We start from the raw sequence: 27,459 nt of genomic DNA on the forward strand, positions 1-27,459 counted from the left end.
TAATACAGCACATCATATTGGTTCTCAGAACCAGAAAACAGTGGGTTCAAGTCCTGCCCTTGACAAATACTAGCTGTGTGATCCTGGGCAAGTCATTTAACTTTTTATTGCCCTAATTGTCTCTCCAAAAGAAAGTGATGATGTGCTTTGATAGAGGGAGTTTCTTCATCCAGTTATTCAGTCTGTCTGACTCTTCATGACCCAGTTTGGGGTTTTCTGGGCAAAGATACTGAAATGGTTTGCCATTTCCTTCTTCAGCTCATTTTATAGATGAAGAAACTGAGGCAAATAGGATTAAGCGACTTGTCTAGGATCACACAGCTAGTAATTGTCTTGGGGTAGATTTGAAATTGGGAAGATAAGACTGACTCCAGGCCTGGCAATCTAATCACTGTGCTACCCAGCTGCCCTTTCTCATCCAGTATATCAATGAAATCACAGGCCCTATTCCTATTACTATCCTTTTTTGAGATTTAGAGAAAAATGCTAAAGCATCTCTAACCTGCCTTTTCCTCTAAATTTTTCATACTTTTACATTACTATTACTTATACTTCCCCTTTGCATTATAAAATTTATTTCATGTATATATTCTCCTACTGATAATGTGAAAGACAAAAAAGGCCATGCTATCAATTTCCTCTCCTAAAAAGAAAAGAAAAAAAAAATTTTGAAGGAACTGCTAATCTGATTGTCATCCAAAATATATTCTATCCTTTTTCACCAAATCATGTTAGTATGTATAGAAAAGTTGAAAGAGTAGAATAAAAAGAAGACTAAAAATCCACACCTCATACCAATACCTTCTTTTAGAAAACTTATTCTTCATGTCTTTTCTTCTTCTCTCAACTGCCCAAATCTTTGGCACTCCTATTCTATGTTATCCTTCCCACAAATCCAAAAACTTGGGTCAAGAGACAGAAAGCTAGTGTATTTGCAAGACCATAACATCTAATAGTGATAATAGAGTCATAAGTGGGAAAAGGAGACTAGGTTTAGAATGGGAAAGGTTGGGATGTGAAAGAAAAGAAAATCCTGGGTATATTTGGCAATACATTGGTAATAGATCTTGGCTAAAGTGGAGATGGGCATGTTTTTAGAAGCAGTATTTCAGGGAGAGGTTCTTCTGGAAACATTTTTTTACTCCAATTCAGATCAAGCAGGCACAAATTATACCATAGTGTTCTTCCTACTACTTCTCTCTTCTTTTGTTTTCAATCCCTTCACTAAAAGGTCAGTGGAAAAAAGAGAAATGATCTCCCATCACAGATGGAGAAAAGAAATCACTCTTTTCAACTCTCCCCAAATTTCAAATCTTAATTCATGACTTATTATTGAGCTTCAATCATTTCACTAAATCTTTTACAGTACAATTAACTTGCATTAAAAAATTTTGGTGTGAAATCCTCTCTCATTTATTTCCTCTTCCCTCTAGTTAAATGACCATTGAACTAGGACAAATAAAAGCAGAAAAGGAAGAAGAGGAACAAACAAGTAAGTCTATAAAAGTCTTTAAATTAGAAAGTCAATCTGGACAGTTGCCATGTCAACAAGGATTTATTAAGCACTTACTATAACACTGGCTCAATGCTATGATGGGAAAAGTCTTTGTCCCCAACAATCTTACACTCTGGGAGGGACAGATAAAGGGAAGCTAAAAAGGGAGTTGTGGGAAAGGAAGAGTCCATGTGCATTGGGGCATGATAGAGAAAGTCTAAAAAGTCAAGAGTATAGGCTGAAGAGAATTAAAGACAAATATGGGCAGAGCATCCTCCTTAAATGGAAGTTCTGGGAGGAACCAGGCAATCTGAGAAAGAGACTACAGTGTGAGAAGTTCGAAGTAAGTTTTCTTTCTGCTTCTATTTATATTCCCTTGATTTAGCAAGGGGCCTGGTACAATTAGTACATCAACATTTAAGTGACAAATTAAGAGAATGAGAAGGGATCTTATTCCTTTGCTGTTCTACCTTTCTCTCCCCCTTTCTAGCTCTCTTTGTTGGCATCCCTTTCTCCCATTTCATTACCTCTCTCTTTCCTATTTGCCTCGCTTTTTTTAAGACATCCTTTAAGTACCTATCCCCTTCCCCCACCACATAAAATTTCACAATCTAATCAAGTTCTGAATTTACCAATACTAGAGATTAAGAAAGATAGCACCAAAACCAGGTTCACCAAGATTGACATTGACTTCTCAAAGGTTATGCCAAAGGATCATAGGTTCTAGTAGGTCCTCTCAGGGCTTATTCTGGACCTAACAATGATATCTCTTGGTTTGTTGTCTGAGGGCCAGCCTAAATAAGTGAGAAGAGGCTCTTAATCAGTTTGAATACTGATGCTGATGAATTTGAGTTGAAAGGCACCTTAAACATCATCTATTCCAACCCCCTCTCCCTGCCTCCCCCAAACGCCTTGCTCCTGAGGAAGCTGAGTTTCTTGTTCAAAGTCAAACAGTTAGAAAATGGCAGAGAAAATCCTACAAATCTTCATCTAGCATTTCTTTCCATTGATCCACATTGTTGTTTATAACCTGCGTCAAGAATTCAAGACACTATGAACAATACCCTATTGGAAGGATATTTCATCTTCAATGAGATTCCAATGAAAACACAAGAGAAAAAAATGGCTTTGTAAAGCAGGCTCTGCAGCATGTTTCCCAGCTTAGTTATCCATAATTTAGCAAATTCAAAGATAAAGAATGCCCAAATTAATTAGTTCCTTCATTTACTAATACAAAGTCAGAACCACAGAATGTTAGAGTTTGAAAGGATCTTTATCAGAGATAAACTAGTCTAACTAGATGATGAAATTGAGACCCAGAGCAAAGTGATTTGCTCATGGTCACCCAGCAAGGAGTTTTTTGTGTGTGTGTGTGTGTGTGTGTGTGTGTGTGTGTTTGTAAAGAGATGGGGGAGAGAGAAAGAATATAGATCATGGTGGAGACTGTTTTAACATAGAAATTTTTCATACTTTAAGAGGACATCAAATGATAAACACAGATATGGCATCACCCATCTATTACCTTTAATTCAAACTGTTTTTCCTTCCATTCATAACCAACAGCTGAGATTCCTGAGATACCAGCTTGGGATGTGCTATGACTCAGTCAACTATGTGGGCCTGCCCTCTCATAAGTATTAGATTCCAGTGTCATTATTTCAGGTTCATGATTTTCTGGAAATGCAAATGTTATATTTCCCCATTTCCTTTTCAATCTCTTCATTTTTTTCTCTCCCCTTTTTATCCTTTATCCTAATGAATCTTCCTTTTAAACCTCTTACCCCATTCCATATTTTTCCATTTCTATCTCTTTTTCTTTCATTCACAAAAATGAACCATAATCTGTCACTCAGCAAATCTTTATTAAACACTATTTGGCAGGCATTGTCCTAATGTTCTAGAAACCCAATGAAAGGTAAAAACAGCCTCAAGGAACATACATTCTAATGGATAAAACATGTAAATAATTAGACATATGTAGAGTGAATAGAAAGCTATTTGATAGAGAATTCTTTTCTGCTTTCAAGAGAACATTTCCTGCAAGATGATAGGACAGAAGTCAAAAGTACTGGTAGTCAGTTTCCTCAAAAGAACTTAACACTTGGAAGAACAGAATAAGCCAAGCCAAGGATAGGGCTAATTACTACTCTTTGAAGGGAAATAGAAGCATACTATAGTAAGCATCTTGCTAGATATAGACCTTGGGCTACTATGATTAAAATAATTTTGTATGTCTCTTCTACACTCCCTTCCCCAAACAGGAAATTGTAAATTTCCTTCTTTTGGAGTTAAGAGAAATAAAGCTTACAAAATACTATTCACAAAAAAAAAAAACAGTGCCATCAAAGCATTAGTGAATTATATATTGAAATATAACTATTTGTAATGTAGCAGATTAAAGAAGGATGCTTTGTCACTCCCCGATGTATAGTAAGATTAATATGGTGAGTTTGGACACAATCACCTGTAAGTTGTCCAACATGTTTCTACATAGATGGTAGATAGACAGAAAAATAGATAGATAGACAGATAGATAGATAGATAGACAGATAGAAATCTATGGATATGATAGATAGATAGCTATAGAGATAGGTTCTAATTATATAAATTTGTATAACAGGTTTAATGTGGTGGGTTTAAACAATCACTTGTAAGTTGTCTGAAATGTTTCTAGATAGGTAGATAAATAGTTAGATAAATAGATAGAAATCTATATATATATGATATATATAGAGATAGATTCCACTTTTGTCATACAAACTCTGTAGTAATCAGGGATGATATAAACTCCTTTTGAGTAAAGATTGTTTTGTTCTTTGTATTTTTATCTCCAGAGTCTAGCAATGAGCCTGATACATAGTAGGGGTTTAATAAATGTTTGCCAATTGATGATTAGTTTCTTTCTAACTAATAAACTTGTACTCTCTTTCTCATTAACTAGTTCTAATCTCCATCACAGTTCATTAAAGACTAATTATGTAGATGTAATAGTTGGCTTTAGTAAGATGTTTTTTAAGCCAAAATTCTGAAGGAGCACAAACCTTGAAAATAAAAGGGAACTTTCAAATACTATTTTCCAAAGACACATCCCACATATTTTAAAAGGGTCTGATGCTTGAAAAACTCATATGAAGAGTCCAGACCTTCACTCCCACTTCTCCAACCAGTGCACAGACTGTTTCAGCACCATACCCTCACCTTCTTAAAACCTAATAGGAATCTGAGAAGTATAATTGGCCTGAGCACCAAAAGCAAAGATGGAGCCCCTTGCTGTGGGAAGGCAGGTGTGAGACAGTCAAAGAGCAGACGTTAAACATTTTCCTACACCTCCCTAGAAGTAATAAACCACAGAAACTGAGGGTCTGAGGAACTCTGATGGGGGAGTCACTTTTAGGCTAAGGGTCATTGAGCTTTTTGGGAAGAGGACTGTTAATACCCAACAGAACCAGAGACTGGAAGTGGTGAAGATTGCAGCTGCCCACTGAAGAGCAATATGAGGGTGTCCAACCCATCAAACAACCTTGTGAAGAGCCCAGAAGCTAAGTGATCTGTCCTGAGCAATCCTCAAGCAGCTGCAGCGTGACCTGCCCTGAAAGACAAACAGCAGCTGAGTCTAGTGAAGGGGCAATTTCAAAACTGAGAGACCAGACTAATGTAGCCTAGAAGTCAATTGACCAATCCACCTGAGAAACCTTGGCCTACAAGGAGCTAGCCCAGGTGTCAGTCACCAATGACACACACCCCAAAGCAAACTTCAAGAAGACCCTCCAGAGAAAGAAAAGACTATCAGAGCTGCGATGCTGCAGTTTTAACTTGCCTAGACCATAAGTGCTTTCTACATCTTTTAAATTCATGCCCACATCAAAGAGTCTAAATGTATTTGTGGGAGAATGTGAACATGCTTTTGGTATAAATGCTTTTTAATATTTTTGTAAATGTTTTTGCAATAACATTTGAGTAAATGCCTATCTGAAATCTTCTGAAGCCTAACAGGGGATTAATGGACTATATATTTTGAGGGGGAATTAATGAACTATATATTTTGTGGAGGAGAGACACCTATAATATAAACCCCCTAGAATCCTGAGTAGTAGTAACCACCCTGTGAGGACTTCACAATGCCAGTGAGGCTTGAGGGAGTGAGTTAAGAGGTTCACGCATTATTGCTACATAATATATATAAAAGAAAACTCCTTTTCATCAATAATTATCATTATAATATAATAATTAATATAATAAATATTAAAATTATTTAATATGCTAACAAATGAAAGCAACAATAAAGAAAATATATATGTATTACTATCATTAATATTTTGGTTATGACAAATTTCATAACCAGAATCACTTCTAACCTGCAATATAACAGATAATTCTTTTTTTACTTGCTTTTTTTAAAAAGCCTCTTTTCAGATTTTGATTGAAGTGTCTTAAAAATATTCTTCATAATTCTGCTTTACATGATTTGAATTAGTCTAAGAAATAAACTAGATTAGTCTTTTTTTGTTTTTTTGTTTGCTCTCCAGTAATTACAAAAAAAGAAATCTTTCCAGAATATGCTATATTTGCAAAATCCTCATAAACACTTCCTGTAATTCTCTTTATAAGATATATGTGTAATATATAGCATCATTTAAAACAGTTCAGATAGGGGAGAAGTTTTAAATTACTTTATCCAACTCTCTTTTTTCCTAATTCCTCACCATTCCTCATAAATTACAACATAAAACACATATTCTCCCAAACTTCATAGAGTGAACCATTAAATAGCAAGGTATTTCTCAAATGCCACTCCAAATTACCTCCACAAAATGCTCTTCTCAATATTCTATTTGGATTTCTTAAAACAACAATAACAATATCTAGGGTTCTCAGTACCACATATTTAGGAGAGGGGTAGCCCTTAACTACATATTATAACTCATTTTGAATGACCAAACTTTACCTTAAACATAGTTTAGATGTTATATGGTATGTTCAATTTGTTTTTACAAACAAAACATCTTTCTAAATATAACTTTCCTAATAATAATGATAATACTAATAATAGTAGCTGTCATTTGTGTAGCACTTTTCATATCTCTCCTCCCACATAAGCTTTATAATTATCCTGTAAAATTCTTCGAATTATAGATTTAGAGGTAGAAAGAACCAGAGACAATGTAGTCTATACCTCATCTTATAGATGAATCCAGTATTTATTGAGAACTCACAATATGCAGATATTTTGCTCCCCTAGAAATGCAAATACAAAAATGAAAATAATTCCCACTCTTAAAAGTTTAAAGGAGGGAGGGAAAGGGAACAGACATAAGTACCTATATATAATATATTTACATATGTATCTACATGTATGCAGAGTTTTCTAAAAGTCTTAATGTAATTTTAAGCTATTAAAACTAATATATATATATGTTCATGTACAGAGAGAAAGAGAAGGAAGGAAGGAAGGAAGGAAGGAAGGAAGGAAGGAAGGAAGGAAGGAAGGAAGGAAGGAAGGAAGGAAGGAAGGAAGGAAGGAAGGAAGGAAGGAAGGAAGGAAAGGAGAGAGTAAATTAAAAAGAAAAGAATAGATAAAAAGTAGTTGGGGAGGGTTCCTGTAGTTGGGAAAATTAGAAAAGGCTTCACGTAGAAAGTTACTACTACTATTAATAGTAATACTAGAGCAGTATCTCAAAAGAAATGGGGAAATCTGGGGATCTGTAAGGTAGAGGAAAGAAAGAGACACATTCCAGACTTGCTGGATAGCCAGTACAAAGTTCAGGAGATGGAGAATTGAGTGACTTGCATGAGGAACAAAGAGTCGGATGATTTAAACCATGAAGTGTAAAATCGAGTAGGAAATACAGGTGAAGATCAGATTGTCAAGGATGCAAAAAGCTAAATAGAGACATTTTTATTTTCTACCAGAAGAAACATGAGGACTCTGAGGTAACCAAGGAGAGAAGTGAAATGGTCAGATCTGTGTTTCAGGCAAATAATTTTGCAACTGTCATGAGGGTGGATTGTCGTAGGGAGGGACCTGAGGTAGGAAGAACAATTAGAAGGCCATTAGGATTCATCTAGGCTAGAAATCATATGTGGGATTTAAACATAAGTTTAAACTTCATACTTCAACTTTAAATCCATTGCTCTCATCATCTTACCATTCTGTTTCTATTCTTTTATCTATCCTCTAAAGGCTACATAAGTATCATCACTATTTTATACATGAGGAAACTGAGACCAAGAGAGGTTATCTGAGTTGTCCATGGACACACACAACTAGTTAGTAGTACAGCTTTGATGAAAACCTAGGTCTTCTGACTCTAAGACAATCAGTTCTTTTTCTATTTAAATATTACATACTGTACTGACTTAAAAAAACTGTTCTAAATATAGGAACCATCTTATGACATAACCACCTTCAACTTTTTATTATAATTTGCCAAAAGGAAAAGTCCTTAAACCATTTTCCAAAGACATACAAAATACTACCAAATATTTCAGTTCTCAGAAAGAGTGGTTGAGTTTTAATTGGTCCTAATGAGCTCACGCACAAGTTATAGCATTCTCTGCCTCAATAGAGTGGCATTCAAAACACGTATTAAGTTATTTACTACCATTAACAACAATCAAATGAATCACTGCCAATATGTATGCCAGTAAGCATGTATCGGTACCAATAAGATTGATGTTAAAAACTAAATCAGTTCTAAAACAAGGGTTCTGAACCTGGGTCTATGAATGTTAACTTTAAAAAAAATAATCGATACTTTTGAATTATTTTGATATAATTTGTTTCCTTATGTATTTTACTTTTTTGCATTTAAAAACATTCTAAGAGTGGGTTTCATTTAAATACCAAGGACATCTGTGATACAAATAGGGTAAGAATCCATGACTGGGAGACTCTTTTTTAAACAAAAAGTTCATTCATTTAGGTGACTAAAACAAAGTAAATAACCCTATAGGTCTGCTTATATTTAACTCAACATTTTTATCTATTATACTAGCAATCAGGTTCTTCAGGCTTCTCTGGGTTAAAGATAAACCCAGAAATAGTTTTACAATTGTCTTGACTAAGCAGTTGATAATAGGGCCAACCTCCAATCAGAAACCTTTTGCTGTTTGGAATTATTCTTGTTAAAGTAAAATCTTGCAGATAGATTTGGAACAATAAAAGAATGAAAAATTATCTGAAAGTTTTCTAAAAAAGAAAAACTGTTAACAAGAGAACAGAAAATTAAATAAAATGCTTCTTTAAAAATGTAGGAATAAAAATAAGAACAGGGAAAATATTTGTAGCTTTACACTGTATTAAACAGAAAATCAACTTTTTTTTGATCTGTTCAAGACTAGCCCTGGAGTCAGGAGGATCTCAGTTCAAATTCAACCTAAGACACCTAATAGTTACCTAGCTGTGTGATTTTGGGCAAGTCACTTAACCCCACTGCCTTAATAAATAAAATTTTTAAAAAATATGTCTGCTCCTTATTGCAGAATAACAAATAGATTGAAAGCTTGCTTCCCTCTTCCTGAGGGATACCTCCCTCCATTCCTCTTCCTAAGATACATTTTATTAATGAAATAGAAGTCTTTCAGGAGCAATGTATATACTTTAATGACAACTATGTTAAATTAAAAAAAATGTGTAAAGCATAATGATTCAAAGAGGGATTAGAGCTACCACAATAATTTTCTGAATGTGTAGTGCTAACACTATTATAACCTTGCCTCCTGAACTCAATACATTCCAGTGGCTCCCTATTCTCTCCAGTATCAAATAAAAAATTAACCACTTTTGACAACCTGACTCTCTTCTATCTTTATAGGCTTATTTAACATTCCTCCTTACTTTCCCCCTACCTTTCAGGTTTTAAATCCTCTGCTCACATTCCTTGGGGATCCTCAAACAGGATACTTCATCTCTCTGGACATTTCCTTTGACTGTCCTCCATGCCTGAATTGCTCTCCTTTCTTATCATATCCTGGCTTTCCAACCAGAGAAATTCTTCAAGTCCCAGTTAAAACTTCACCTTCCATGGGAAGTCTTTCCCAAATCCCTGTTAATGCTAAGTCCTTTCCTCTGCTGATTATTTTCATTTTACCCTGCCTATTTCTTGTTTGCATATAGGTTCTTATATGTTGTTTCCCCATTAGACTGTAAGCTCCTTAAAAGCAGGGACTACCTTTTGCCTTTCTTTGCATCCTCCAGTTCTTGGCCCCATGCTAGATGCATGGTAAGCACTTATTGTTTGATGAATTCCATGCAGTCAAATAAGCTCACATACTACTCTTCACAAATGACATTCTATCTCCTATCTTTATTGCTTCACACAAGTTATTGCCATACCTAGAGTATTTTCTCTCCTAATCTCCACCTCTTGGAGTCATTAAAGACTCAGTTCAAGGTTCACCTTTCCCAGAAAGCTGTTCCTGATTCCCTTTAGCTGCTTATACCTTTCTTGCCAAGGTTAGCTTTTATTTACTTTGTAGTCATTTTGCTTAAACCTTTATGCCTCCCTTAATTGTTTCTCTGTTAGAATGTAAGTTTTTCAGACTTGGAACTGGTTCACTTATTTCTTTGTGTTCCTTTCGTGTCTGTCCTTCCATGATATCAGGAAAGTGATGCCATGACAAGCAAATGAAGTGTGTGTGTGTGTGTGTGTGTGTGTGTGTGTGTGTGTGTGTGTGTGTGTGTTGGGGAAAGGTGAGTGGGGTAGAGCTGTGCTAAGTCACCAGCCTCACTTTCTCCTCTAGAGCCAACTGGATCCAGTGACCAGATATGAATCTGAACGACTGGAGGAGGCCCTGGATGCGAGGTAATCAGGGTTAAGTAACCCTGGGATTTGAACCCAGGTTTTCCTAATTCTAAGCTCAGAGATCTATTCATGACCACCTAGCTGTATCCCTGGTGTAACTCTTATGTGAAAGACATTTGGGAACCCACTTCAGGAAGAGTTATAATGTGAAAATGAATTGTCTTAAGGATCACATCAGAGATTGTGTAGATATTCTGTAAACACTTTGGTCTTGCTAACCACATGACTGCGAACCTCTTCAAAAAGGCATTAGAGACCATAATGTGGGTTACAGTCTGTTTAGTTGTTCAATCTTGGAGAATCTCTTGGATGTTCTCAATGAAGGGTCTAGTGAAAGATAGTACCCCATGGAGAGGGGCATATAGTTTTCTCCTTTCTGCGATAATATAACCCTATGATTAGAGGTTTGAGTTCTTTTCCATTTTAAATTAAAGTATGAGTCTAGGTAGCTAGATGGTTTAGTGGATAGAGCAGTAGATCTAGAGTCAGAGAAACCTGCGTTCAAATCTAGCCTCAAATATTTACTAGCTATGTGACCCTAGGCAAGTCATTTAACTTCTGTTTGCCTTAATCCACTAGAGAAGGAAATGGCAGATCACTCTAATATTGTTTCCAGGAAAATTTCATAGTATGGTCCATGGAATCATGCAGAGTCAGACATGACTGAATAATAATATAGTCTTGAAAAGTTAAGGTGAGTCAGTCACTAGAAATCCAGTAGTTATTGTCCATGTTTGGTTTTGCAGCCAAATCGGTATCTCTGAGGAGCAAGGAGTGATTTTTTCAATAGTGGTGAATTTGATAGGACTAATGCTACATAGAACTTGTCACCTCATGCCTAGACCAGTACAATAGCCTGCTGGTTGGTCTCCTTGCCCTAAGTCTTTCCCTATCCAATCCATCCTTTATTTAGCTGTCAAATTTCTTTTCCTAAAACTATGTCACTCTGACTATGTCATTCCCCTCATCAATAAACTCCTGTGGCTCCGTGTTACCTCCAGGATCAAATATAAATCCTCCACTTAACTTTTGAAATGCTTCATAACCTGTCATTTTACTGCTTTCCCAGTTTTTGTACCTTATTCACCTCCGCCTACTCTAAAATACAGTTCTACTGGTCTCCTTGCTGTCCCTTGAACAGTACATTCTTAACCCCCCACTTCAAACATTTTCACTAGCTGTCCTCCATGCTTGGAACTCTTTCTCTTTTTAATCTCTGTCATACAGTATCCCTGACTTCCAAATCTCATCTAAAGTTCTGCCTTCTGCAAGAAGTCTTTACCAGTCCTAAATTTTCATGACTTTCCTATTAAATCACCCCAATTTTCCCATATGTGATATATTTTCACATATACATAGATATCTTGTATGTATGTATGTATGTATATATATATATATATATATATATATATATCTTATGTTTGTATATAGTTGTTTGCATGTTATTTTCCCCTTTAGATTGTGAGCTCATTGAGGCCAGAAACTATTTTATTACATGTCTAGAATTTAGCACAATTTCTGACTGGTAGGGGCTTAAGAAATACTAGTTGGCTAAGTATGAACCCATTCTCCTGAGACCTAGGTGGGAGACGAGAAAGTATACTCCTGAGGTAATGAAGGAAAAAAATTGTACTTTTGTTCCTGTTACATCTTTGAAGCAGATATCCCCTTTGTAAAAGTTAATTGGTGTCAAGAGGTTAAACAGCATGACTATTATGGAAATCTTTTGCATGTTTTACATATTTATATTCTATATCAAATTGTTTGCTTTCTCAATGAGGAGTGGGAGGAAGGGAAAGAATTTGGTACTCAAAGTTTTAAAAATTAATATTAAAAATTGTTTTTATATGTTACTGGAGAAAACTAAAATACTAGATAAATATTTTTAAAAATTAATTGGAACTGCAGTGCTATTTACTAGTGCCTAACAGTGAAGGGAACATAGCCAGTGGGGTCTTGGAATGACAGCACTAGAGAAGGGATGTCTCCAAAACTTCTCAGGATACCAGTAGAATGCTGAGGGGGAGATAGATCAGCCTGGCTCTGGAAGAGTGAAGCAGAGAATACTGGTTACAGATAGATGTTCATCTGAGATTTAAACTTAGCATTTCTTCTAGTATATTTACCACATATATGTATTTGTAACAACATAAAATCATTCCTGGGACTGGAAAGGCTATGGCCTCTCCTTTTTTGTCCCATGTGTAAAATAATAGCTTCAATCCTGGGGAACAGCTATCCCTCCAAAACCATCCCAGTTCTGTGACTTTATCCCAGACTCCCTGAGGAAAATAACTTAAAGCTTAAGTTTGTATCATATATCCAGACTCTTCCCCCAAAAAGGTGAGCAGCATGTTACTAAATGTACAACATATATCAGGTATAGGACAGTTATTTATTTCTTCACATGAAAAACTATCATGATTCTGCATTGACAAAGGCTTTCACATGAAGCAATAAATTATAAGTCCTAGTATCCTCTCCTGGGAGTTTGATGCTTATATTGGAATTTCACCATCACCTCATTGTAGCAATGGTCAAACAATTCTCTTAAAGTTCTTGCTTTCTGGCAAGCAGGCAAGGGATTGTGCTCCTTCCTCATTCTGGCAGTCATAATAATTAGTCATCTTGTACAAAAAGAGCTATGGTAGCTACAATGGTGGGATATCCCCTGTAGGGTGGTTGGTATGGACAGAAGGACTCAGGAACTCAAAAATTTACCATCAAGGCTAAAAAATATTCATCTTAAGATCTAGCCACCTATGTTCATGCAATGAAAACAAAGCAAAAAAGGCATTCAGGACCTTGAGATCCCCATTTGGGTTCACCTTAAAACTCATCTGCTGTAGATTGCCAATTGGTCAATAAACATTTATTATATACCTACATTGTGCTAAGAAGTAGGGCTACAAAGAAAGGCAAAAGACAATCCATACCCTTGAGGAGTACACAGTCCTAGAATCTCATTCTCTAGCTAGCAGTTGGTATTTCTGCTGGGGTGAGAGAGGGAGCCCCTATTCAAAGCCCAGAGAGGAGGAATTCTAAAGATCCACATCCAGGATGAAAAGAAGATAAAGCAGAAGCTAATTCTCCTTTAAAACTGATGCAGATAATCATTCCAAAGTGCCAAGGCCATCGGCACCAAACTAGAACAAAGTGACCTTTCACAAATAGGCTACAAAGAGGTCTGAAGATAGAATGTGGGGAATAGAGGGTGAAATAACCCCATGGTATATAAATAAGTGCTGATAGCAAAGTTTATCATATATAAAAACAAATAATAAATTTGATTCTTCAACAAGTCAAATAGAAAGAACCTTGAAAGTTTCATAAAATCTTCATGAAATATGAGGAATCTCTGGAGATTTTATCCTATTTTCATGTTTCAAAATCCTAGATTTATTATAAATCCAAGGGGTCTCTTGTGTAGTAGCTATTACTCATGCACTGTAGAATATTATTATCTGCAGCATTCATGGGCAGGTTCTTTTTTTTTTTTTTTTTTTTTTTAGGTTTTTGCAAGGCAAATGGGGTTAAGTGGCTTGCCCAAGGCCACACAGCTCCTGACTCCAGGGCCGGTGCTCTATCCACTGTGCAACCTAGCTGCCCCTCATGGGCCAGTTCTATACGACTCAAAGTGAAATGCAGGATTAGCTAAGTATTGTGCTAAACAGGTAGCTTGGTATAGGGAAAAAGGCATTGGACTCAAGGTCAGAGCTTAGTCCTGACTGCTGCCATTGTGCCACAGCTGTTCTACATTGGGCAAGTGCAGGAAGGCATGTTAAATGATGACTGTCCCATTTCATGCCACACTGTCTGCTCTGCAAAATCTATGATCCTTCTTAGGATATGTATAGAATGTGCTTCCTCCTTAGATTTTGTAACTTCAAATGTCATCTCTCCTCTGAGAAGAAAGGAATGAATGAAGGGAAAAAAATGAAGAAAGGAAGGAATGAAGGAGAAAAGAGAAAAAAAGAAAAGAGAAGGGAGTGAAGGAAGGAAGGAACTCTATAGTAGGCCCTATGCTAAATGATTTACAAATATTATCTCATTTGATCCTCACAACAACCCCTTTAAGGTAAATGCTGTTATTGATGCTTTTCTTATCATTAAGTATCTGAGACATTCAGAGGTTAATGACTTGCCCAGAATCATACAACGAGTAATTGAGGCCAAATTTGAATTTGGACCTTCCTGTCTCTAGACCCAACACTCTATTTACTGAGCTATCTAGATGCCCAAAATTTTCCTCCTGGGAAATGAAAATGAATTAGTATAACTTGTATGTGCACCTACACACACAGATGTGTTTATATCATCTTATATACATGACACGATTCCTATACTGAAGTATTTTTCTACATATTATGATTATTGTTGGAAGTTCATTCCTTACTCCACTGTTAGAAGTTGAATGGGCATTTGGAGAACCTTCTAATTTCAAAGTAAAAAGCTATAAGATCTTTGAACCTCACCTGAGAGAATAAACAAAAGCTGTCCTCTAGAAATGGAGATTCAAAGACAAAATCCTTTGGGAAGACTCATCTTTGTATTAATTGGTTACCATCAAATACTAACCAATGCCATTTTAATAGTCTTTCATTTTCATACCTAAAACCATCTGAGGTCTTCCTTTGACTCCCCAGCTAAAACTTCAATGTCCAAACAGCTCCATAGCATTTAGCACATGGAGAAAATCTTTCATATTTTCCTTTTTAGTCTATTCCCATAGCTGGGGAGACATTCCATCCCCAGGCTGATCATTTATAGTATATGGAGATCCCAAAGGGTAGATCTGGCATAAGAGATAGCAGATAGTTCCTTGCACTATGTTGGAGCTCCTTCAAAAGAAGAAAGCCTCCTTAATACAAGTCAAAGATGGGACCTATATATAAAGGGGAAAACAAGGAAGGAAATAAGCATTTATTAAATTCTTACTATTAACCAGGCACTGTGCTAAATGAAATAATCTTTAAAGAAATCCTGGGATGCAGGGGTACTGTTATCATCCTTTTTTTTTAACCACTGAAGAAATTGAAATAGACAGTGATTTTCCCACACTATTCATCCAACTATTAAGTGTCTGAAGCAAGATTTGAATTTAGATCTTCCTGATTTCAGGTCTAGCACTCTCCACTCTACTATCCAGTTACCGAAGCAGTCTTTTAAAACTGCTATACTATTTGTCCTAACTAGAAGTTGATTTGGAGGACTCAACATACCACTCTCATTTCCAGGCCCTCTAAGGTGTGTATGTATTGTGAAGATTGTCTATGGATAAATCTCTTTTGGATATTAAGTCTTCAGTAACAATTTTCTCCTTTTCTCTTCCATAGTTCATAAGCTGAGCCATCACATACTCATTCATTTGGAGAAGTTTTTGTTGCCAAATATATAGACTGAAAAGGGTGGGAAAAACTCCAGTCTTCCAATTTTAAGTTTGAGTTTATAATCCACAGAAATACCCTACACAAAATGCTGCAGTAACTAGTTCCAATTTAGTAAGTCTCTCACAGCACCTTAGTTTCTTTAGCTGTAAAAATACACACTTCTCTTTCCTTACAGGAAAGCACTTGAGATACTAACAAGATAATTTGTCTACTTTCTTTTCCTTTCCATAAGCGATATTGGGGTAATGTAATCCTTAGGCACTAACAAAGTAGTTAATGCTTGGAAATTTTTAAATGTTTAGATGATTAATTTAAAGAAATGATTATATTTTTTCAGTAAGAGACATGAAACTAGATAGTTAATTTTTTTCATGCTCGAGTTGCTTGTTATTACTTGGAGTTATAAATAGACTCGATACTTTAAGAAAAAAAAGTTTCTATCTTTTTTAAATCTCCAATATGTCTAGAAGCTTTTAATTCACATTTTTAAAAAAATAACCCATCTTGATATCTTATATTAAATACTGAATTTCTTTACCTAGTATTACAATTAAGAGAACAGTTCTCTGCTTCTTCATTTGTGATATTTCATGGGGGAATGGAGGGAGAAAGTTTGAAAAGATAATAGATAGCATTCTTTACTAAGGTTTACTAAGATTAGAAAAATGCTTGGCACGTAACTGCTTTCTTGCCTCATTTTTCTCACCTTTGAAATGAAGAGTTATGAGAATAAAATAGGACAATATGTGTCAAGAATTTTGTAAATCTTAACAAAGAATGCTATTATCTTCTCAACTTTTTCTCTTCCCTCTCCCAACAAGATATCATTTTGTAACAACAGCTTCATTCCATGGATATTAATTAATTCCTTAGCTCTCATGATTCCATTTGGGATTTTCTTGGCAAAGATACTGGAATGGTTTCTCATTTCTTCTCTAGCTCATTCTATACATGAGGAAACTGAGGCACACAGGTGTTAAATGACTTGCCCAGGGTCATAGACCTAGGGTGTGAGACTACATTTAAACTCAGGTTCTCCTTACTCCAGAACTGGGCCTCTACTACCAGTAGCATATATTAGTGGCTGGGACAACAAACTCACAATCTCTAATAATGAGAAAATTTGGGGATTAGAAAAGGCACCATTGTAAAACATAAAAAAATTGAAATTCTCATTTGAACCTCAAATCATTTTCTACTTCTATTGGCAAAAGCTAAGGTCAGCTTCATTCATTCAACAAACACCTAGTGCTTACTAGGTACAAGTTTCAATGCTACATTAAGAATGTCTAGAATTTTTTTTTTCATCAAAATAGTCAGGTAGTTTAGGGTTTAATCTGGTTCTAATCTGAGCAACTAAACCTGCTGGTTGTAGTCCTTGAGTTCATTCCATTCTAAACTACTTGCAGTTGCAGGATACATTTGCCATCAGGGGTTATGTATGATCCATAGCAGCTTCAACTGCAGTGTATTCAATTTGCAAAGAACTGTATATAAAGTGCTTGAAGAGTCTTCTGGATAAGCCCCTCTGAAACGCAGTCACTCATTTTGTAGTTTTAGAAATAACACTCAAGTTAAAACTGCTTGAGAAATTTCAAAGTCTCCCATTTCAAGAGACAAGCAGTATTAAATGGGTTCTTTAAAAAACAACTTGACTTAAAACTTGAGTGGAATTTTGTTATCTAAACCAGAGAACTGTTTTTAAAAAGGATAATCTAGAATCTACTAATTATTTATAAGAGTAGCTACGAGAAGGCCATGGGAAATGTTGGAAAGGACTTTACAGATGGTAAAGGAAGCATGAAAGTGGCAGTGAGGAGATCACTAGACCTGGAATGAGATTTTTTTTTTTGCTGTTGTTCAGTCTTTTTTTTTCCCCCCCTTCAATTCTGTCCAACTCTTCAGGACCCTATTTGGTGTTTTCTTGGTAAAGATACTGGAGTGGTTTGCCATTTTCTTCTCCTGCTCATTTAACAGATGAGGAAACTGAGGCAAACAATTAAATGACTGGACCAAGGTCACACAGCTCAGAGTCTGAGATCAGATTCGAATCTAGGAAGCCACATTCTCCAGATTCCAGGCCTAGCACCTAGCTGCCCACATCTGAATTCAATCTAAACTCAGATAATTGAACTCACTTTGTGATCCACTTACCTGCTGTTTGCCTGTTTCCACATCCTTCACCCCCTAGGACTGTTGTAAAAATACAATGTGATATTTGTAAAGTTATGTAAAATGCCAGCAACTTTAAATTTCAATCCTTTCTTTTCACAAATGAGGAAACTTTACTACAAATCTAGTGAATAGTCTGCTCTTATGCCCAATTACATTCAGAACTTGGTTTATATTATAGTCCCATACTACTTTATTAAAGCTTACTTCCTATCAGTGATGACTATTTTCCCCAAGAAGGACACATTTTAAAATAGTTTTGCCCCCCTCAACAATAGCCTAAATTGAAGAATGTTTCAAAAAAATTATTTAAAACCCCAAACCTAAAACCTTGTTGCCTTTTGGTTTTGTCCCATGTTCTTACTATTCCAATAAATTCCCTCCATCCCATGTCTTTTCTGCTGGTTATACAAGTAATCTAGATTATTTTAGAGCCCCAACACCCCCTCCACCCCATTAGATCTAATAATTGAATAATACTTCATAGGATCATAGACCTAGATCCTAAGGTCCTGCAATGGACCTTAGAAGCTATTTAAAACTCCATTTTATTTTATTTTTTTCAACCCTTTCATTTTAAAGAGGAAAATGGGGTCCACTGAAATCATAACTTGCTCAAGACCACAAAAGTCAGGATTTATACTCAAGTCCTAAGGTTCCAAGTTCATCTTTTCGTTCCACTACACATACACTGCCTTCATAAATATATTTCATACTTACAGGGGTTGAGTTTATACACATACACACACATCTAAACAGTTTTCCTCTTCTCATTTTTTTAAGTTGATCAAGCAAAAGGTAAAGGTGCAGATCTTACAATTTGGCATTCTGAGATCTTTACCAAAGAAATGCATTTCATGCCATTTAAAAAAAATTCTCCCCTTTTTCCTGACAATGACTACTAAAGTCATATATTAAGTCATCTATACCACAAAGTCTTTAAAAATTAATGTAAGCTAAAGTTTATCAAGAATGAATTTTTTGACTTTATGCTCTGTATTAGTTATTCTGGTTTGTTCACTTACGCAGTCCCCTCTAAATCCAGAACTAAGGAAAAAGCAGAACCTAATTCCCAGCCTAGCTTTATGAAAAAGAAACAATGGCCTTTAACAAACCTTGGGAAGTCATTATCATATCTTGGTTCACCATTGGAGTCAGCCTAAAGGAAGAAGTGAGGGAACTTGTAGTAACTTATTAAACCTGAATCTTTTATGTGTGTGTGAGATTGGAGGGGGAGGGGAGTTCACTACTTACTAGTCAAAGAGAGCACATCTCTTAAAACCCCACATTAAAAATATCTTTCAAGTTCAACTTTAAAAATATCAGACTAGCAAAGAATGTGCCCTGGTTATCTGATGTCAATTCCATTTAAACTCAATACTTTTAAACCAAGTGCCCCGTCAGCATTCTTTAGATCTTATTCTTCAGAATTCTTTGGTTAATAGAAAATATGGATCCACAATTTTTAAAAGAGACCAAGAAACTAACGGCAGGGTCTATCAGTCAAAAGCTCTCAAAACATGAATTGTCAATGACCTCCATAGTTAACTACTGATCGTTCATGGGTGGATTTGATCAAATTCTTTTTTATCAGAGTTCTTTTTTGTTGTAATAGTATCATAGTGCAACTCCAACATGAGACAAAAGCTTGAATATAAATTTGTTCACTAAATAAAGCATCACTTAAAAGATAAAAATAGCCAGCACCTTTTGATACCAGAGAAAAAATAAAATTTATTGTTGCTTTAAAAATATCAATTAAAATTATTAAGTTTAATATTGAAAACTAGTAATTCGTAGAATTTAAGGTTTTTATGTCAACAAAAAGTTTTGTCAAGATTAATACATTTCCTTTTAGAATATATTCTACATCTGGATAAAAAAAGTTTTTAAATAAACATACATATATGCAACACTGGAACCCCTTCATCTTTCTACTTAAAGCAATACATAGAATCGTCAGTTGGTTCCGTTTTGTAAAACGAGTCCATTTTATCACAACAATGTTTATTCTTCCCATTAGTTTAGTGGCGGCGTCGCCTCTTCCACGCTGGCCCAGCTGCCAGCTCTAGCCTGGGCCGGCCGGGAGGGGACAGACGGGGAAGGGATGGAGGGAAGGAGGGATGGAGGAGGGATGGAGGAGGGAAGGAGGGATGGAGGGGGGAAGGGGCCATTGCACACCCTAAGGTAAGAGAATTAAAGAGTAGTACCGGTTAAGGACAGACCGGTGCTCTGCTTTGTGCGTTTTGTCACAAGGGGGTTAGCTGCGATCTCAGAGCACCAGAAAAGGAGACTCGGAATACGCAAGGTCAGGCTATTGTTACCAAAAGAAGAAAAAAAAAGTAGTGCAAAACAGGAAAAACTGATGCAACCTCCCAGCAGCCCGGCTGCCGCCCAGCCCGCAGCGGCGGCCAGCGCCACCCCGCCCGGCAGCGCCCGGGCCTCCCTGCCCGCCCCGGGGCGGGGTGGGGGGTGGGGGCCGCCGAATTCCAAGGGTCCCAGGACCCCATTTCCAGGAATCCCTTCTGCCGCTCTGACGCTCTCCTCGGCCCCCCTCCCCAGGCCCCCCAGCCCCGGCCGCCCGCCCCCCCGCCTCAGTGGCCCCAGTTGCTGAAGCCGATCTCCTGCTTGTATCTGTTGGTGAGGATGTTGGCTTTCCGCGTGAGCTTGGAGAGCACCATGTGCAGTCCGCGGAGGTGGTAGTGGAACTGCTTCTCCAGGTCCTCCTCGCCCGCTTCCCCCTCCTCCAGGAGGCTCAGGTCCATGAGGATGTCCTTGGGCTTCCAGGGGCCGGCGGGCGCCTCGTCGCCCTGCGGGGGCGCCTGCTGCAGGACGCCCCACTCGATGTCGTTGCGGATGGACTTGAGCAGCATGTAGTGGCCGTACATGTCCCGGCTGGGCGAGAAGAAGCTCCCGGCGGCGCTGCCCGGGCTGGGCGGGCGCCGCTCCTCCAGGCAGCCGCCGCCGCCGCCGCCGCCCCCGACCACCACCCCGACCCCCGGCTCCAGCTCCTGCTCCAGCAGGGGCACGTCCCGCAGGAGGCTGGGCACCATCACCGTCTGGTCCATGTTGTTCACCGCCCCGATGAAGCGGTTCATGGCGTTGAAGAGGGAGTGCTTCTGGTTGTAGGTGTCGCAGATCTGCATCATGGTGGTCGGGCGGGAAAGGCAGGCCGGGAGGGGGAGGAAGGGCGGGCCGGGGCCGGGGCCGGGGCCGGGGCCGGCGCGGCGGGAGCGCGGGGCTCGGGGGGCTCCGGGAGGCACGCGCCGGTGGGTGCGCACACGCCGCGGCCCGAGCGCAGCGGCCGGGCTAGCCGGGCTGTCAGTCTGTCCGTCCGGGGAGGGGCGCGCAGAAAGGCGCGGGCGGCGGGCGGCCTGGGCCGGCTGTCCTCCCCGCCTGGCGGGCCGGAGCCGGGCGGGCCGGAGCCTGGGGGGCCGGGTGGCTGCTCCGGGCCGGAGCCTGGCGGGCCGGGTGGCTGCTCCGGGCCGGAGCCGGGCGGGCCGGAGCCGGGCGGGCCGGGTGGCTGCTCCGGGCCGCCGGGAGCGGGCTGCGGAGGCGGGCGGGCGGCTGGCTGGACCGGCTAGATCAGGAGGGCAAAGGAGGCGAGATTACTCACCGGCCCGGGCGCCCCGGGAGCCTCCTCCCCGCCCCTCCCTCCCCCCCACCGCCTCCGTTGCTAACTGACGGAGCTCGCCGGGCTCCCGGGGGTGCCAGCCCCGCTCCCCCCGCGCCCTCCCGGCATCCCGGGGGGGTGAGGCTTTCCCTTCCCTGGCCCGAGGAGGAGGAGGGCGCTACCCTCCGGCTTGGGGCAACTGAGGCACGTGCAGGCGCCGCAGCCAGGGGCACGGGAGGGCGCCGGCACCTACCGCGCGTCTCGTCCGTCCGCGGCGGCCTTCGGGCCGGCTCAGCGCCCCAGCTGTGGCCCGGGCACCGGGGCGGGCGGTAGGGGCAGCGGCCGGGGAGCGGCTGGCGGCGGCAGAGGCGTTGACCCCCTCCCCATGCCAGGTGCCGCCTTTATAGCTGGGGAAAGGTGTTCCCGCACAGGGGCCACCCCTCACGCCTCGCCCGCCCTCCTCCTTTGGCACCAGGGAGATAAAAGGCCCGGGCCCGGTGACCGCCAGTAGCACTCTTCCAGCTCTTTCTGCACCGGGCTGGGCGGGGGCGCGGGGCAGGGCCGGGCCCAGCCCAGACCCCGCGCTCCGCCCCTCGCCTGACTCCGGCGGAGGGGCAGAGGGGAAGGGCGGCGCCGCGGGCCCGCCCGCTTTGGGGCGGGAAGCAGGAGCCCGGGCAGGCCGGGGCCGAGGGGGAGGGGGGAGGGGGCGGGAGCTGCGGCGGAGGTGGGGGTCTCGGGCTGCGGGGACGCGAGGAGAGGGAAGAGGCGAAAGGGCTGGAAGGCCACCTCCCACTTGAACGGGGGTCGGGGAAGGAGGGGCTGGACCACCCTGCCCCTCCGGCGGGCTGCCTGGGCCGGAGACCTGCGCGGGGCCGCGGCCGCAAGCCGTCCCGAGGCGCCCTCTGGGGCCCCCACTTATTCTTAGCCCCGGGCAGGAACGGGTGGGCCTGGAGCTCTTCCGTGGCTTCCACCCGCGACTCATATAAGGAAGGGACGGCCCGGGGCATGCGCGCCCCACGTGGGACCCACTCCGTCTCCTCGTGCTCCTGCAACTTGCAGTTGCCTGATTCTTCCTTCTCTTTTTCTGCCCCCACCTGCCCCCAGGCAGGGCCATTCCATGTTGCCCAATACTTCCCGGGGGTAGAAGTGTCCGAGTCTCCAGCAACAGCTGCGGCTCTGCGGTCTGACAGCCGGTTTGCCGGTATTTTTATAACAGACCAGAAGCATAGGTAGCGTTTCTCTGGCCAAAGTCCATGTTTCCAGCCCCAGCTAGAGAACTAGATTAGCGCAGGTAAAATGTGTCCTTTGGGGGTGGGGGTGGGGGGAGACTGTAGAATTTAATGTGCTAGAACATTAAATCAGGGAAATTCTCCAAATGTTAAAAGTTTCCGGATTTTAAAAACACCTCCCACTCCTGTTTGGGATCATTTCTGTGAGGTTCTGAAATCTCATAGGAACTAGAGGACGATTCTCCTGCAACCTTGGCCCAGTCTTAATCAGCGACCTCCATTGGCCCACACTATTGTTGTGAAGACTTTGTATACTCAGGACTCGTTAAACTCTCACTTTCTATTTCAAACTGCAGATCTGCTGGAAAGAAGAGCAAGAGATTTAGATTAGATCTGGTAGGCTCCTCGAGACCGCTTGGACTCTCTACTCTGCTTTGCTCCTTGTGTGATGGAGATAAAGTCGTGACTGGTCCAAGCTGCTAAACTGCAGGGATGGACACAGAGGCCCTGCCTCCAGTCCAAGGTTCTTTACATCAATCAGCTCAGGTCCCGATGGACTTAAAATATACGTGCACTACTCTATCCTACCTCAAACTGAGAATTTCCTGCTATAATAATATGATTCTCAACCAGTTAGTATTTAAAGGCACCTTTATGTATAATAAAATTTTATTTTAAGTCGTTCGGTCCTTAGTTCCTCATCCTCCCCCAAAATCGTCTTCCCAAGCAAGGGATCTTCCATTAAAAAGTGCATCTCAAAATAATCTTGCTAAAAGAAATCCACGCCCATAGTCCAACATTAAAAGTTAGAGCCGGAGTTTAACACTTCCTCCTTGGGACCTTGATCCTGATTTTGAGATAATTTCCCGCACGTCTCTCAGGGCTTGCAGTTTTACTCCCAGTCTTTGGGTTTTTTTCTGGCTACGACTTCCTTTCATGCAGGAAGATAAAAATGCCTCCAGCACCTGCAAAAATCCTCCCCTCCTAGGCACCTAATTCCACCCTCACCCAGCCCTCCCTAACTCCGGACCTCCGCGGCCAACAATGCAAAAAAGACCCGGGGCCAAGCGTCTAATCCCAGCCCAGGGTTCCTGGCCTGCGGAATCACCCCACAGCCTCTCCTCTAGCCTCGGCCAATCAGCACCAGCCAGTCGCGGGTGGCTATGCTAATGAGCGCCTTGGCCCCGCAGCCAGTCAGAAGGCGCTCTTCCAGCCTCCCTCCGGTGTCCTCTCTCACCCTCCCAGGCCGGCTCGGCTCCGGCGTCCCTGGCAACGGGCGCGTGGCCAAGTCCTACCCAGCCCGGCCCCGAACCTCCCCGGCCCACGTGACCGCTGGAGCCTCGGGGGGGATTGCAGGCAGAGGGGAGGAAGGTTTGGGGGAGGCGACGACTTTGGCCAGGGTGTGCGTGCGTGCGTGCGTGCGTGTGTGTCTGTGTGTCTGCGTGTCTGTGTGTCTGTGTGTCTGCGTGTCTGTGTGTCTGCGTGTCTGTGTGTCTGCGTGTCTATGTGTCTGTGTGTCTGTGTGTCTGTGTGTGTGCTGAGGGGGGGGGCTTGGCAGCTTTTCCCTCTCTGGCAGAAGACTGGCAGGAGGATTGAGGAAATGCCCGGCAGTAACCCCCGGCTTTGTACTCTGGGCGCCCCGAGCGCCTTTGTGCTTCCTTGCAAAGAGAGTTGAGTCAAGGAGTCCCAACAGCTTTACCAAGGAGGGGGGTCTGCCGGGGCCGCCGTTTCTGGGCCGGAGGGGAGAGAGGCGCACACCCCAGCTCCCAAATGCCAGCTCAGAAGAATGATTCAGATAGATAGGAAGGAGAGTGGCATCGGGGGCGAGGGGACAAAAAAGACACCGTGGAGGAGTAGGGAGATAAGGAGAAAGTCACAGAAAGTGAATGGAATGAGGAGGAAAGACTGAGGGCTGCTTGAACTCCCCCCTCCCCTCCTACTTTCTCCTTTCTCCCTCTCACCCTCCTCCTCCTCCTCGTCCCCTCCCCTCTCTCTGTCTCATCTCCTCTTCTTCCTCTCCCGTCCCCCCCACCTCTCTCTTTTTCCATCTCCTCTCTAATTCCGTCTCCGTCTCTCCCTCTCTTAATTTTCTCTTTTCTCTCTCTGTCTCTGCCTCTCTTCCTTCCTCATACACATAAATACATAATAGAACATCCCGCGTAGTTAGAAAACAGACAAACATGCCCATATCTAATGTCTACATAGCTTTTTCATGCTGTTTCCGCCATTCAAATAAAGCTTTGAGGGCAGGGCCCGGCTCCTAGCAGAGGTCTGACACGCAGGACAGGCTTAGTGAAGGCTCGAGGACTGAGCCCCCGCAGCCACTGCCTCTGACCCTTCTCTTTGGGGGGGTCTCCCCTTTATCACCTTGATTTTTCTCTCTTTGCCTGGTCTGTCCTTTCCTTTTCCTCACTCCTTCAGACTCTGACAGCTGTCTCTCTTCACTCCCTCTGACAGTCTTTCTCCATCTTTCCACCTTATTCCTTTCACTTTCTCTTTCTCCTTATCTTCCTACTCCTCTCCCGTGTTTTTTGTTCCCTTCCCCATCCCCCATCCCTCCACCACCAGACTCTTTCTGTCTCTCTCCATTTTTTGTCTATCCTCTTGTAATCTTTATGTGTTGTGCTTTTGTTTTTGTTTTTCCTTCCTTCCCTTCCTAGCCATTTCCTTTTTGCCTAGACTTCAAGAACACCAAAAAATCAGCAAGTGTTATGCTAGCACAAATTTGAATGCATCAAAATTTGCTCAAAATAAAACAAAAAAGAATAAATACACTAACAGGGTAATAACTCAAATTATACAAGACTTTACATAAACATCCCATAAGTATTATTCACCCGGTTTTTCAGATGACAAAACAGAATGGCACCTTTTCAGAGCTACTCAGCTAGCTGAGTTCAAAACCAGAACTTTCCACTGCATTTCCTCTGCCACTTTTAAACTGCTCCGATTTGCCCATTCAAGAGGAGCAAGGGAGATTGTGTAATTCCTAGTATAGCAAACCAACAGCCTCAGTATTTCAAACCAGAATGACCTGACATTCATTCTGGACTAAGTTGCCAAATTTGAAACTATTGTACTTCTTGGGGAAGTATCCCAGAAATGTCTTCCACTGACCAAATGGCTTATTTTCCTGGAAGAAAATAAAACAGTCACTTCTCCAGCTTACCATTCTTTGAAACTACATTTCCTCAGTAGGCCTGGCAATCACTCACATCTCACCTGTCCTTTTAGAATTTCCCAAGCAGTGATCTGAGGGGAGGAGAGTATTTCTAAGCACCAGGGCCCCAAGGGTTATATCCTTCCTCAAAGATCCCATTTGCAGAAACAGTGTTTTCATATTGTGTGTGGGGGGGAGAAATCTTGCTTTTATTACCTGATTTCTCCCTAGTGAAGCAACTGTACTATCCTTAAGAAGAGGGGACAATGTAGAAAATTAAATCAAAGAATTTGGATACAATAATTGATAATGAGTTATATTGCATTTTTCCTTGAGTCTTGACTCAAAGGAGTCCTAGTTTATCTTACCTTAGAATAACAAAAATTCCATAATGGGCAGACACTGCAACCAATAGAAAGGGGAGGAACAAGGAAGCCTTTCCTAGTGTGCCAGGTTTGGAGGTTTACATTCCTGGAATTAAAAAAATGAAAAACAAAGCAGATTACTTTCCCCTACAAAACTTAAAAATTATTATAGAAGGAAATGTTGAATTCCTATTTCAGAGCTTAAAATCCATCAGAAGCATAGAAAATCTCAGCATCCGTGTTGAAAGTTACATTGCATCATGAACAAAACAATTTGGTGGGAGGCTCAATAATGGTTTTCCTAAGTCTCCCAAATATTTATCTTCTTAAAGAATAAAATAATTTTAAAGCTGCAAAGTTCATCATTGCTCATCTGTTCTGATTCAAAGGGGCTAAGTGACTTTCCTAAATTAAAAAAAAAGGTGGCAAAATTAGGATCAGACTTTAGGTGTTCTAAATCTCAATCTGATATTCCTTTCTTCTTTTGATTCCTTTTACCATAAAATTTTATTGATAATCTTTTGTATTGCCCAAATTTCCCTGTTCCTCCCTCATCCACTCCCAGAAAACCATCCCCTATTAAAAAAAAGAGAAAAATTAAACAAAATTAATTGGTGCATCAAAACAAGACAATTTATTTTCATTTCCCACACCTGTTTCCTTCCTCCCCTCCTCCTACACACAAAAGCATACTCCAAACACATACATATTTATCTCTGGAAAAGAATGAGGAAAGTCTTTTCTCATATCTCTTCTTTGGGAAGCTTATTCTTTGCAATTTTGCAACATGCATGTTTAATTGTTATGTGGTGGTTGTTCTTTCCATTTTCATTGTTATAGTCATTTTTTCTGCTTATTTACTTTTTATGAGTCTCTTGTAGATCTTCCCACACTTCTCTGTTTTCATCACATATATCATCAATAAACCATTACATTCCTATACCAGTTTTTTATTTTTTTATTTATTTTTTAAAATTTATTTATACCACAGTTTGTTTAGCCATTCCCCAATCAATTGGCATCTACTTTGTTTTCAATTCTTCACTACTACAAAAAGTAATATTTTGTTGAATATGAAACTTTTTTATCACTTCCTTGGATAAATGCTTGAAATCTCCAAGTCAAAAGGTAAGGATGGTCTAAATATAGTATAGGTAAAACTGGCAGGACTTTACAATAAATTGGATATGAGGTAGGGGAGATGAGAGAAAAGGACGTCAAGGATGACACC

The 27,459-nt window shown here is 40.8% G+C and overlaps 1 protein-coding gene across 2 annotated transcripts in view; it reads right to left on the minus strand.

The window, feature by feature from the left end:
• Window positions 1-9,147: 9,147 nt before the first annotated feature.
• Window positions 9,148-27,459, minus strand: part of MID1IP1 (MID1 interacting protein 1) — a 41,736-nt gene continuing 23,424 nt past the window's right edge. The window contains exons 2-4 of one of the 2 annotated variants that reach the window (XM_074214180.1): window positions 26,232-26,334; window positions 21,728-23,061; window positions 20,915-21,441 (exon numbers count right to left, since the gene is read on the minus strand). In XM_074214180.1, the coding sequence (XP_074070281.1) occupies window positions 21,007-21,441; window positions 21,728-22,588 (1,296 nt within the window). In that variant the 5' untranslated portion in view covers window positions 22,589-23,061; window positions 26,232-26,334 and the 3' untranslated portion in view covers window positions 20,915-21,006. Of the gene's footprint in view, window positions 21,442-21,727; window positions 23,062-26,231; window positions 26,335-27,459 lie in introns of those variants that run through there. The other variant, XM_074214181.1, reaches the window with a different exon arrangement.

The sequence above is a fragment of the Macrotis lagotis genome, chromosome 1 (genome assembly GCF_037893015.1).
Source record: "Macrotis lagotis isolate mMagLag1 chromosome 1, bilby.v1.9.chrom.fasta, whole genome shotgun sequence".
NCBI lineage: Eukaryota > Metazoa > Chordata > Mammalia > Peramelemorphia > Peramelidae > Macrotis > Macrotis lagotis.